This window comes from Nicotiana tabacum, chromosome 20, assembly GCF_000715075.1.
Source record: "Nicotiana tabacum cultivar K326 chromosome 20, ASM71507v2, whole genome shotgun sequence".
NCBI lineage: Eukaryota > Viridiplantae > Streptophyta > Magnoliopsida > Solanales > Solanaceae > Nicotiana > Nicotiana tabacum.
In genome coordinates, this window is record NC_134099.1 from 64,865,400 (window position 1) to 64,878,875 (window position 13,476).

Sequence of the window (13,476 nt, forward strand, 5' to 3'; positions counted from 1 at the left end):
CCGTTTTTGCATTACTAGTTTTCGACCCGCCTATATCTAACCTGACCCGCCAGTTTGCCACCCCCAGCCTTAGCTAACTAGATAAATTAACAGCTGGAAAATCATTAAGTGATGGGTTCAACCCATAGAATGACCAAATTGTTTAGCATTTAGCAACACTGCTGTGTCAAAACTCAAAAATAGCGGAACCAGAGTGCAAATTTTGTGGTTTTGTTGTGTATATTCCTAAGATTGAGTTCTTGACATCTGAATCGTACCAAGTGGCTTCCGAGTAGATATAGTTATATTATGACAGCCTTAGCAGACTCATTTCTACATCAAAGCAAGACATAATTCTGACTCATTTGTACTCAAATAGTTTTGTTCTTTAGAGATGATAATGATTGGACAAAGCATTCAATCGTATGCCCAAAGGCATGTAGTTAATAAAGTAGCTGGTAAAGTTGGTCCTAAAAGCAATTAATGATAACGATACAAGGGTGCCGTGAGCTACCGTTCATCTGATTCTCCATGTTTTGGATCCATGCAAGAGGTATTCATTAAAAGCTCTTCTATGCTTTGGTAAAATTTATAGATGATGTTGTCAATCTCAAATTGCAAAAGCAAACTATTTCAGCTATACTACTCGTTAGTTACAATTCGGATTTCTTGGAATGATATCTCCTTAAACCCTAAAAACCTTAATTTATACTATTACGAGTCTCATTCTCATGCTACTCTTTGGAGTGCATGATTACTTTGGGAGGTAAAATACTGCCCGCCAATCATTATGCAGACCATGCCACTTAAGCATTCTCATAGCCAAGCCCTCATCAAAATGCTGGAGATTTAACAAGCGTTTTGTTGCTGGCATAAGCTAGACTCTGCAATAGCTTGGGGTCAAATTTTCTTCGTTACGTGAACATTGTCATGTTATTGTTCTAAAATCAGCTAAAGTGCCTATAGAAATAGGAGTGTTCAATCCAGAGAGCTTGTCTTGGAACAGAGTGATTCCTCCGAAAGTAGTTTAAGAGTTTCACGCAAAATGATTGGAGTCATTATTGAGGATATCAGGATAAGAACTACTGATTTGGAAGAAAAAGGCCCGGCTTGCAATTACCGCCATGACATTACTATTGCATTCAACTGTAGAGGAAGAGTTTGTTATAGTAAATTGTGTAAAAGTCGATTGAAAATCTACCCTTAAACTTAGCTACAAAGTGACATATCACATTACAAGCCAATGCACTTCAGAGCCTATTCCAAGCTATCGCAAAGTCTAGCCCATGCCTGCAACAAAACATTCCTCGTTAGATCTAATGCATTCAGATAAATGCTTTTGGCTATGAATAGATTTGAGTCGCTTGGTCTGCATAATTATTGGGTAGTAGTATTCCACCATCCAAAGTAATCACGCACTATCAGGAGTCGAGAAGGAGAATGAGATTCGTAGTAGTATCACAAATATATATTCAATTACATGTAACGAGGCAAAAGTAAGCAAAGCAGCTTCCTTCATCATAATAATGTCACTCATTTAGGAACTCAATTAATTTCTTTGGTATCTAGCTCAAGTGTCGTTCCAAGAAATCTAAACTGAAATTGCAACTAAGGAGCAGTATAGTTGAAATTGTTTGCTTCTGCTACTAGGGATTGACACCATCCTAGAATTTTACCAAAAGAGAGGAGCTCCTCATGAAACACTTCTTACAACTGCTGGATCCAAAACTTGTAGAATTGGCCAATTGTACGAATGGTAGCCTACCACACAGGTATTGCTATCAGTTATTGCTTTTAGGACCAACTTTACAAGCTTCTCTATGGACTCCACATGTCCTTTGGGTAAGCAACTCAAATAACACAAAGTCGTAAGTACGGCAGCTTGACGTCTGGTCTAATCATATATCCTCTCTCATGATTTAGAGAAAAACTATAAAAATACGACTGAGTAAGAAATATGCCTTGCTTCGATGGAGAAGTCAACTAACGTTTGTCATAACATTACTACATCTACTCAGAAACCACTAATCACGATTCGGGCATCAAGAACTCAAACTTGAAAGTAATTGCCAAGTTCAATTTTTGGAATCACAATATGCAAAGTCTCTCCTCAAGAACGAGTCTACCAAGTATTTATATCTATTACATCCCAAGAAAAGGAAACCAGATAACCCTTCTTGAAAAGCCTACTAAACAGACTAAGAAGAGGGGAAAAAAAAACAAGAACTCCAATTTTTCAAAAGCAACAAGAAACAGTGTTGAGACCCTCTATTGTTTCTTGATTATCTTCGTGCTAGTCGGAACAAGCTACCTTGGATAGAGCTTTAGATCTCAAAGTCTTGTTTCCATGGCCAAGGACTTGCAATCTATTTAGAGGCATACATTTTGTACGTGCATGATTGAAATTCCAGAGTGCATGTATGGGAAAAGGAAGGCATACTGTCGAAACACATTTAAACTCAAGGCTGCACTAAAATCTTTTGGATGAAAAACCTCATCAGATGACATGCCAATATTATGTTCTTTTCGGAAGATGCCTCATTGTCAAAATCTAGCATCTCACGCCAGCTCTTGTAAGCATTGCGAAGTTTTATGCTGCATTTGATTTAAGAAATTACTACTTAATTTAAAAAGAAAACAAAAAGAAATAAAACATACATCATTCTTTTGATCCCAAGACATTCACCTTCTTAAACCAAACTATAAGATGCATCAGATGGCTTGAGCAAGGCCTGAAAATCTATATAAAGGAAGGATATAGGAGAGATGACTTGGCACTCTCTATAGCCAAGAAAGCCTTATATCTTTTATCTCAAATTTTCAGATTTTCCCACCATTTTCTTCAATTTTTGTGCTATACACCTCTTAAAACCCCCAAAAACACCTCTTAAATGCACATATTAAATTCTCTGCCCAAAAGACACCTCTTGAAGATTTCAATAATTTCATATCAATTATATACCCTTTCACCTCCTCTATCTACCCGTATCTCATAGATTCGCATACATAATTTGACAACTTATTAAATTGGATTTTGCTCAACGGTGAATACCAACTAAATTGGATGTTGCTCGTAGCACTAATAAAAATAGGGATCCCCTGCAGTTGTCGACTACCAACCAATCCTCCATATCACACTTCAAATTGTGCACAAGTGAATGCAATTCTTATAGATCCATTTGTGTTTTTGATCTTATGTGATCTGTCGTGGGCTCTGCACCGAAATGAGGACTTTGTGTGATAAGATGGTGCCACCGAAACTTAAAGGTAAGTTCTCCAGAGTGGTGGTCAGACCAACGATGTTGTATGGGGCTGAGTGTTGGCCAGTCAAGATCGCTCATGTCCAGAAGATGAAGGTAGCAGAGATGGGATGTTGAGATGGATGTGCGGCCACACCAGGTTAGATAGGATTAGAAATGACATTATTTGCGACAAGGTGGGTGTGGCCCCTATTGAGGACAAGCTGCGGGAAGCGCGGCTTATGTGGTTTGGTCATGTGAGAAGGAGGAGCACAGATGCCCCGGTGAGGTGTGAAAGGTTGACATTGGAGGGCCTACGAAGAGGTAGAGGTAGGCCAAAGAAGAGGTGGGGAGAGGTGATTAGGCAAGACATGGCGCAGCTTCAGCTGACCAAGGACATGACCCTTGATAGGAAGGTATGGAGGTCGAGGATTAGGGTAGTAGAGTAAGTAGTCTAGAGTGTTCATAACAGTAGTATTGGCATGCAATCTCGCTTTCTGTTGGTAGTAGGTTTTAATGACTAACCATTGTTTTATTTCATTGTTGATTACCTTATTGTCTTGTTGTTTTTATTCTGTTTTTATATGGCTTTTTGATACTGTTCCTTCTTGGCTATATTTTCATTAATGTGGTGCTTATGCTTTCCTAAGCCGAGGGTCTACTGGAAACAACCTCTCTATTCTCACAAGGTAGGGGTAAGCTCTGCATACACACTACCCTCCCAGACCTCGGTGCAGGATAATACTGGGTATGTTGTTGTTGTATAGAAAGGAGGACGTAGACAAGGAGACTTGGCACTTCTCTTTGGCCAAGAAATTCAATTATCAGTTGCAGCAAAGAGATGTTGTATGTCGTATCACACTTTGTCTGCCTTTTCTTCCATATCTGTAATTATTTTTTGGTAGTTAGGATGCTTTACTGTTGACTACATTATTGGATGACAAGAAACTATATTCTCTAGGTTGAATTTTAGTGGAGACAATAGTATTGTGCTACAAGCATTCGGTAACTGTCTTTGATTTGGATGTTCACAAAAGAACATGAAAAGATTGCTGATAATTTTTAGTTAATGTACATTTTTTTCCTGAAATTTAGTTAAGGTTATTCAAAAACTTGAACCCTCCCATCATTTCAATTTGCTCAATTCATTGTTAATAAGAAACACCATTTACTGGGTTTGAGATTTTGTAGATATTAGACAACAACATACCCAATCTAATCCCACAAGTGGGGTCTGAGAAGGATAGTGTGTACGCAGATCTTACCTCTACCTTGTAAAGATAGAGAGATTGTTTCCAAAGACCCATGGCTCAAGGAAAACGAAAAAAGGGGGCAAAAATAAACAAGCAGCAACATGCAGACCAACATGATAATAAGCTAACTGAAGCGAAAGAAACATGTAAAATAGAATTCTATGAATACGAGAGTACAATTCTAATACTACTATCTATTGGTACGACATAGAAATAAGCTCGACTATCCACTAACCTCTTACCCTAATTATCGGCCTCCACACCCTCCTATCAAGGGTCATGTCCTCGGTAAGCTGAAGGCGCGCCATATCCTGCCTAACCACCTCTCCCCAATACTTCTTAGGCCTACCTCTACCTCTCTTCGGACCCACCAAGGCTAACCTCTCAAACCACCTCACGGGGGCATCTGCACCCCTCCTCTTCACATGTCCGAACCATCTCAGCCTCGCTTTCCTCATCTTGTCCTCCATTGGGGCCACTCCCATTCCAGATAACTTCATTCTTAGTAAATTAAGTTTTAAAGTAGAAGTTTAAGAAAATGAAGTTTTAAACTACAAGTTGTGTCCTAAAATGAGAGGGCGTATCCTTCCATCCTTTTTTAACCACATATTTTTATATATAACTGCAAGAGGTTCTGTATTTTGAAATTGCTAATTTTATTCCATGGGGTGGGATTACAGTAAAGTTTCATTCTTCTTGATGCATAGGGACAGCAATTCTACAGCCGAGGTTCAATAAGGCTTCAGGGATTGAACGGCATAACTTTACGTTTAACAATGTGAATGACATTTTTATTTTGGCAATTTCAAACAAATCTGAGGGGCTTCCATGTTGTTATTATTGCGGTTAGTTCTGCCAACAGTGATAGACCGATTGTTTAATTTTTCATAATTTGGAAGGATAACAATAAACTAAAGTTTCATTGTTTTATTTTATTTGGATGATAAAAAAACAAGATGTGAAAGGGTTACTAAGAATTTATATGCAGTGTTTTTCACATGCTTGGCTAATTTAGTATATTCATACACATTTGATTTTTTCCTTTTAATACTTTTCATATGTATGTCTATTCTCTATAATTGCTATTACATATTTTTTTCATCCTATTATAAACAAAAATATACAAATATGAAGGTGAGGGATACAATATGAAAAATCATTAAGTAAAACCATTTGCATGGCATACAACAAAAAAAATAGGCAAGAACAAAAGCAGGATCATTGTACCTTTCGTGCTGAGGGATGTCATATAGGAAGGCGAGGTTGGATATTTCAGAAATATACAGATCGTGCCAGAGAATAAACATGTCAATAATATCTAAGGGGCATTCAGAATGCCACCACTTGAATTGGGGATTTTGATAAACCCCCTCAATACATTTGATGGTAGACTGCTGCTATTCGATCCAGGTAAGCTTTCTGGTGATTCAAGTGCCCGAGAAGTTTGAAGAGCCATCTCTGAATGGAGTTGGAGGCAAGTCATAGCCAGCTGCAAGATTAGAAGTAATTAGGGTGGCTATGTAAAGCAACTCAAACAGTGTATTATACGAGAATATAAAAACTGGAAATCAAGATTAAAAGATCAGAAAACGAAACTAAACAGAGTTTAATTCTGTTCACAATGACTAATTGATGGTGATAAGAACTAAGCCTTTGATATATCAGTTGCAACAGATACCAATAACGTTAAACATTTATCTGAACAAGCAAAGGGCAATCACTAACAAGTAACCTGGAAATAATACTAGATAACTGTTCATGCCTGACACACAACATAACCCAAAACAAAGCAAATAGTTTGATTTGGTAGCTAACAACTCATGAAGTTAGAACAAACAAATTGCGAGTTTTAACAGTTAAATTTCTACTGACTTTCTGCAAAGGGCTTCATGTACACAATTCTTACACTTCAGGATTTTGGCCTTACTTTTTCTTCTGCTTGCCTTTTTATAAAGCTTCCAGTCAAGTTCTGTCCGTCTATGAGCACCTTCAGAAAAAACAAATCCTATCCTATGCAATGTTATAATGTGCCATTGAACACTTTAGTCTCTATCTGGACTTACATTTGTACATTAGAACAGGAGGAAGGTACTAGTTGTGTCTATGACATAGTCCGCTAACAATCTACAGAGTAATAGGTACGCATAAAACAAACAGAACAGAATATGCATGAAGTCTGAGAGGGGCATACAGCTCGTTTGACTTACTGTGTAGCACTCCCTGTCGGTGTCAGATTCAGCAATATGAAGTGCCCAGCTGCGAACCCACTCAAGTCCTTTTGAAATTTCAGAATTTCCCTCAAACAAGGCAGCCGCCACATAGGAGGGATGAAGAGAAATCAATATGCATGAAGAAGTAAACAGGACAGATCTCCTAACATAAGCTTCCACATGATGAGATATCTCCCTGGTAGTATAGAGAGTGAAAACTTAAGTGGGCATCTAAACGTAAACAGAAAAATCGAAACAAGACAGGAATTCCCACTGACAGACTAGTGCATTGTCCAATACCACAGTAAAAATTACAAATGGAAGCAGGTCACTTCTACCAACAACAACCAAGCCTCAGTCCCAAAAAAGATAAACACATTTAATTTTAGAAGTTAAAAGAAGATACGCATTTTTTCTCCTGTAAGCAACTCATCTTCTATTTCAAGACATTTGCAAGATTAGATTGCTAGTTATGCAAGAAGGTATATTCTCTGGTATCATATACAAGGGTTACTACCTTGATCTTAACAATTCCAAAAGAGGAGATGCCAAAATAGATGCTTCTGGATGCATGGCTGAACACTTCATACAGACACCGAGCATGTAGATAAGCTTCCCCAAAACGAGAAAGTCTCTGCCAAGCAAATCTACACCATGCCTTTTCTTATCAAATCCTTCCATGGCTGGAAGCATAAATGCCGCTGCATACTGGGGAAACTTATTCTGGGACCATTCAAGGTGATTTTCTGGTACAGCTGAATGAAGGCCCCAACGGCGAGTCTTTCCCTTCTTGATCTGACCTGATTTAGGGGGAAGTTCTCTCTTATACGAGTGAGACCAATTCAAAGGAGTTCCTGGTGTTGAGATCTCCTTCCAAGGACCAGTTCCTGGAGGACCAACAGGTTTTGGCATGAACCATGCTTGATCGGACATGGATGATATGAGAGCGCCAGACCGTTGCTTAAATCTTGAAATCCCTGTACCTGCGAGCTCCTGTGCAGCCTCTGTCATTACATCAAGTATCATTAACCGCTGGCTGACATCTAAATTTGGTGAATAAAGCAATTTGTTTAGTGTATTGAGCGATTCATGAGGACATGTGACAATCAAAGCAACAAGTGCTTTTTGTCTCTTCTCTTCAGCGGACTCTTCCGCCCCTTCAATAGTTGAATCAGAGCAGCGGGCTTGTAGAAGACTTCTGACTAGATCAGAAGCTACAAACTTGAGCTCATCAGGTGATGCTCGTACAAGCTTCTCAGCAACATCAATAGCCTTATCAACCTGCTAAGAGGAAAGACGTCAAAAATGGTACAGGGGGGAACTTTTTTCACCTACTTTTCAGTGATAGCGCCGGAGCTACTAATTTGTATTACTAGATATCGAACTATTTTCTAGTAATCTTGGTAACTACAAACTAATTGTCACGACCAATTCTCGGTCTACTATAAAAACTGATACAGATCTTTCGGAGCAAAAAAAGGGTATCAAAGCTTGTTCATTTCCTAGAAGACTGATACAATTTAAAACTCTGCAGAATTGTCTGATAGGGTGATTTAAGAATTTGAACTCACTCCATCAGCATCATCAGATTTTCTTAGTGCTCCAATCACATCCGCTAACTGTGAGAAACTTCTTTTCAGATCTGCATCATCATCTGACAAGTCATATGGCTGTAGAGACGAGTCATTTGAGGACTCGGAGGTTTCACTTGCATTATCATCATCATCATCTTCCCAAGAGTCCACCTCATTATTTAGGGATGCTGGATCAATAATCTCATCTGGATCAACGGATTCAAATTCAAACAATTTCTTCTTTTTGCCCATCACGTTATCATGTGTGCTGGTAGCAGCTATGGTATTTAATTCATTTGCAATTACTGTGCTTGAACAGCTCTTAGTATCTCCATCTATGTTTGTTGACCTAGCCAATAATCTTTTTTCGGGTGTTAATAAACCAAACTCCCAGTCAATAGATTCCTCGCGGCAACTATCATCAAGGTAGAGAGGATTCTGGGGGTCAATTACTTTGGAAAATGCTAAAGCAACGCTGCTAGCCATTTTACGGACCAAATGATCAGCACTTTCTAACCTACCTGTCAGCAAACACAAAAGATATAAGAAGATTTACATTAACTAGTCAGTAGTCATATAGAAAGATTATATTGTAAAATTTTACAACAGTAAGAGCAAAATTTTACAGCTAACTCCTTCAAGAATACAGTGCATTGCATCCTTGGTTGCATCTAAATCTTCTTTAGACATCTTCTCTAGGCAAAGGCCTAATGCAGCAGTTATATCTAGATCTTAAGTTAAGGAAGCACAAAATCGTTGAATAGACTAAAGAATTACAGATCTTATAATTTTCCTCAACAAAAGGTGTAAATGTTACTGCTCAAAGAAAAGAAAAAGAATACAGGCTTGCTGCTCAATAGAAGTTGATTGCACAAATTCTCGTTTAGACCAAGCCGTGACAAGATGCTGGACAGTCTCTGAGAGACTACGGAGGTTACAAGCTTTCACTGATGAGGAATTTTCAGGAGAACACTGAAAAACAGCAAAGTGAAGAATCCATCTCAAGCAATTGCTAGGGAATACTTTCCACAGTAAAAATTTCTCAAGAAACATGGACCTGAAAGAGAAAATTGAAGAAAAGACCGGTCAAAAATATAAAAAAGGATATCGTACCCCTCAAAGTTAACAATCTTTTCATGACAATCAAAACGGAATCCATATTCTATCATAATAATGCATAGTGAATATTCACGAACCTAATCGAGGCTTGTTGCTGGAAAATCTGATGAAACAATATCCACAAAATCAAGTGAGCTTCAATATCTCCTGTATTTTGAGCTGCTAATTGTTTAAATAGCTCTTCAGTCATTCTTTCTACAGAGTAAGGGTCTTTGATTGACTCTATCATCTTCAACCAAAATCGCAAACCAGGTGTTGATTCAAATGCTTCACCAACGGGAATATCCGAATTCAATGGCAAGGAGCTCCGCACATGTTTAAGTAACTCAGGAACCAATACACTTAACAGCACATCTACTTGCACAAAATGATTCCACTTTATAAACTCATATATCAAATTACAAATTGATTCCACTTTATAAACTCATATATCAAATTATTTGTACTAATAAAAAAATAAGATTCTTTGAACAATTTGCTTGTGCTTGATCAAATGTACCTGCTGATCCTCGCCGACTAATACGAGCAAATGCTTCACCCATTAACAGGATGCCACCACCTAATTTGTTTTTATCAACATTAGTTCCTCCATCTAAAAGCTCGTCCCATTCCTGTGCTCCAGCAAGAAGTTGAGCAGTGATATGCTTGAAGAAGAGGCTGAAATTCACTGGTGAAGAGTGGAACAAGACCAAGAGGGGCAACAAATGGAACAAAGAACAAAGAAAAGCAAACTACATTATGTAGTCCACCATGCAGTTTTCAAAGAAACCTCTAATTGACACAAGTGTCCACAGCCGGACTAGATGAAAAAAGAATTGAAAATGAAATTCAATTGTTAAGTGAACAACCCCTTACAGCCCACAAGTGCGGGAAGGAGGAAGAGAGAGAGAGAGAGAGAGAGAGAGAGAGAGAGAGAGCTGCCGTTAAGTTCTTTCCGCCCATAACAAAAAGACAATTGGAAATTTTCCAGCTCATTTTGCGGAGATCAACTCAAAATCACGATAGATTCAACAAGTACTTAATGCATAAAAGCAAATAACCTAGTCAGAGGCAAATTTACCCCAAAGAAGAAAACAAAAAGGATACTGTGATGATAATGCATTAGGGGTTCCCGCTTGTGCTTTATCAGGTATAGACGTAAGGAGTTGGACCACCCAGGATATAATCTGCTTGAGCTCTTCTTGGGCAAGATCATGAGAGTAAGTATAAAATTCTCGAGCAATCTGGGTAACTCCCTTATTGTCAAGCAAACAAAGCACAAGTAATCTGCACTCAGAACTCAAAATATCAGAAGGTATGCCATTACTTTGTGAGCATATCTCAGGAGGGAGAGTGTTGCACCATCAAACAAGTCTACATATTCTTTGTATGAATTAGACATCACTGATCAAGATAATACTCAAACATTGCAGCAAGAAAAGCATTCCAGCAAGACGAGCAGAACATGCGCTAGGCAGAACAAAGCAATGTCCTAACACTCACACCATCAATAAAACCGCTCACATCTCGTATAGCTTCCCACCAAGTTCATCTTGAGACTATAACTAAATAAACACGTTCAGTTTTGATCCGAACTATTTCTGAAGTAATAATTGCCTACATGATGTAACAGTCTTGCACCTGCACATTTCTAGACTTCTATTCATCATGGTCTGATTTAGTGAAATATATTGCAAGAAAAAAATGACAATGACAAAATTATTCCATGGGCATGTCAATGGCAGCAGAAAACTGTTAAGACTGCATTCTCTGTTTGGCCTGAATTCGCCACGCAAAAAGAGATGACACGTACTAAAAAAGCAACTCTAACACAAAGTGGAAGATGCTTTGCTACCTTTCAGCATTTGAGTGGACGGCACGGGTTCCATGATCACTACTACTTCTCCATTGCAGACAAGGAACCAGTTTTTGAACAACCTCAATGACTTGGCCTCTCAAAAAGAACACATCATAGACGTGCATCCTCGCAGAAATGGGGATACATGCCAGCCAATCAAAAGCCACATCTGCAAAAAAAATATTAGTCACGTTATTAAACAACTAAAAAGCAAGAGCTAAGACATTAAAATGATAATGCAAGCCTCGCTCTCTGTAAAAGGAAGCATTTCAATTCACGCAAAAGCATCATTACAACAATGATTATTCCAATAATATGTCAAAGTAAAAACAAATCTAACTGTGCAAAGAGCGAATTGAATACAACAAATACAACGAGCAACATGTATCAAGGAAAGTAAAAGTTGCATTCACAGTTACTTCTTAATCTTGGTTTTAAGTTTTTTCTCATCCCATACACAAACAGACCCATAAAAACTAAAGAATTAAGATATAACTACAGCGCAAAGAAGTGTGGCGCTGTTATTTTCAATTCATGTTAATAAACAAAGGGATCTTATCATTTGACTAATTATCCAGGACTATCAAACTTACCATATAACAAAACCCTGGCCAATGTTGAAAATGCAGGGCCTTTGTAGAAAATCTGCCACCATTCCTTTCTCTCGTGTGTAGCCGGGAGTCTCAAACTTGTTAACTTTAGTAAAAACAATTAAAACATTATAAGAAAAAGAAATCAATAAAAATTAGCATGTACAGCGTAGTACCTGTTCCCTGTACTGCTCGTTAACACTACCTATAGAATTGCCCAAAAAATAGAGGATTATTGCCCAGTAATTAACTTTATTTTCTCGTTAATACTGGTATGAGTTTTTTTTATCGCACCTGCGAGGGAGCGGGAGTCGAGAGGGAAGACAAGAAGGGCGAGGGAATGAAGAGCGCAAATGACTTGGTCGACGTGTTTGGAATCTTTGATAGAAGCAGTGACCTGACCGACCCTCTCTAGCACTGTTATCTCCACCTCTCTCTTTCGCCTTGATTCTGCTTCCTTCTCCATTGACGCTGACGAAACGCTTCGACCCTAGAGGAGTTTTGTCTTTCTTTTTTGTTTTCCAGTAGTTTTGCCGGTTTGGTTTTACATTATGAGTACTTTGCAGAGGAAATAACAAAAATGGTCTCTCACGTTTGGAGGTAGATTAAAACCAGTCCATTAAATATACTCTTGAGCATTATTGATCCTCTAGTCTTGTAAAAATGTGCATTTTGGTCTATGTCAACAACAACAACAAAAAACCTAGTGTAATCCGACAAATGGGGTCTGGGGAGGATTGTGTGTATGCATTCGTTACTTCTATCTTTTGGAGGTAGAGAGGTTGTTTCTGATAGATATTCAACTTAGGAAAAACATAGTTACAGCATAGTTGAAAAGAAATACAGTATCGCGGAAGACATGAAAAAGAACAGTAACAAGAAGCAGTAACAACAACATAATAATAAGATAACCAAAGCAAAAGATATAACTAGCAGTTATAGAAATCTAAGTGTAAGAAAATTCGCGAAAAATAATGATACTACAGGTATAAAAAAAGGGAAAAGCTCGACTACCTACTAACTCTTTACCCTAATTCTCGACCTACATAATCTCCTATCAAGGGTCATGTCCTCGGTAAGCTGCAAATATGTCATGTCCTGCCTTATCACATCTTCATAATACTTCTTTGGCTACCTCTACCTCTTATCATACCCACTATGGTCAACCTTTCACACCTTCTCACTGGGCATCTAGGAACCTTCTCTTCACGTGCCCGAACCATCTCAGCCTCACTTCCCACATCTTGCCCACCACAGGAGTCACTCTCACCTTGTATTAATTATCCTCATTCCTAATCTTATATCTCATTGTATCCCACACATCCATCTCAATATCCTTATTTCCGCTACTTTCAACTTTTGAACATGCGAGTTCTTGAATATCCAACACTCCATCCCACACAACATAGTCGGTCTAGTAATCACTCTATAGAATTACCTTTAAGTCTTGTTGACACATTCTTATCACATAAGATAGCGGGTGTGAGCCTTTATTTTATCTACCCCCGCTCCAATATGATGTATGCCATCCTTGTCAATCTCTCATTACCTTTGATTATTGACTGAAGATACTTGAAACTTCCTTTCTTATGGATGACTTGTGTATCAAGCCTCACTTCTACTTCAGTTTCATGAGTCACGTTACTAAACTTACACTCCAAGTATTATGTCTTAG

General features: G+C 38.3%; 1 protein-coding gene across 3 annotated transcripts; it reads right to left on the reverse strand.

Moving 5' to 3' along the window:
- Positions 1-1,095: 1,095 nt before the first annotated feature.
- On the reverse strand, positions 1,096-12,342 carry LOC107825418 (uncharacterized). 3 transcript variants are annotated; one of them, XR_012703487.1, is made up of 14 exons: positions 12,096-12,342; positions 11,978-12,006; positions 11,805-11,907; positions 11,209-11,380; positions 10,461-10,640; positions 9,874-10,031; positions 9,452-9,728; positions 9,098-9,312; positions 8,882-8,980; positions 8,253-8,776; positions 7,199-7,962; positions 6,679-6,877; positions 5,699-5,960; positions 1,096-1,269 (listed from the first exon to the last, which is right to left on the reverse strand). XR_012703487.1 is itself a non-coding variant. In XM_075239894.1 (13 exons), the coding sequence occupies exons 1-13, from the start codon at positions 12,265-12,267 to the stop codon at positions 5,790-5,792; spliced, it is 3,063 nt and encodes a 1,020-aa protein (XP_075095995.1). In that variant the 5' UTR covers positions 12,268-12,342; the 3' UTR covers positions 5,593-5,789. The 3 variants fall into 3 exon arrangements, 1 of the variants encoding a protein (XP_075095995.1); XR_012703486.1 differs by lacking the exon at positions 1,096-1,269 and adding an exon at positions 2,059-2,574; XM_075239894.1 differs by lacking the exon at positions 1,096-1,269 and having other exon boundaries at positions 5,593-5,960.
- Positions 12,343-13,476: the final 1,134 nt, after the last annotated feature.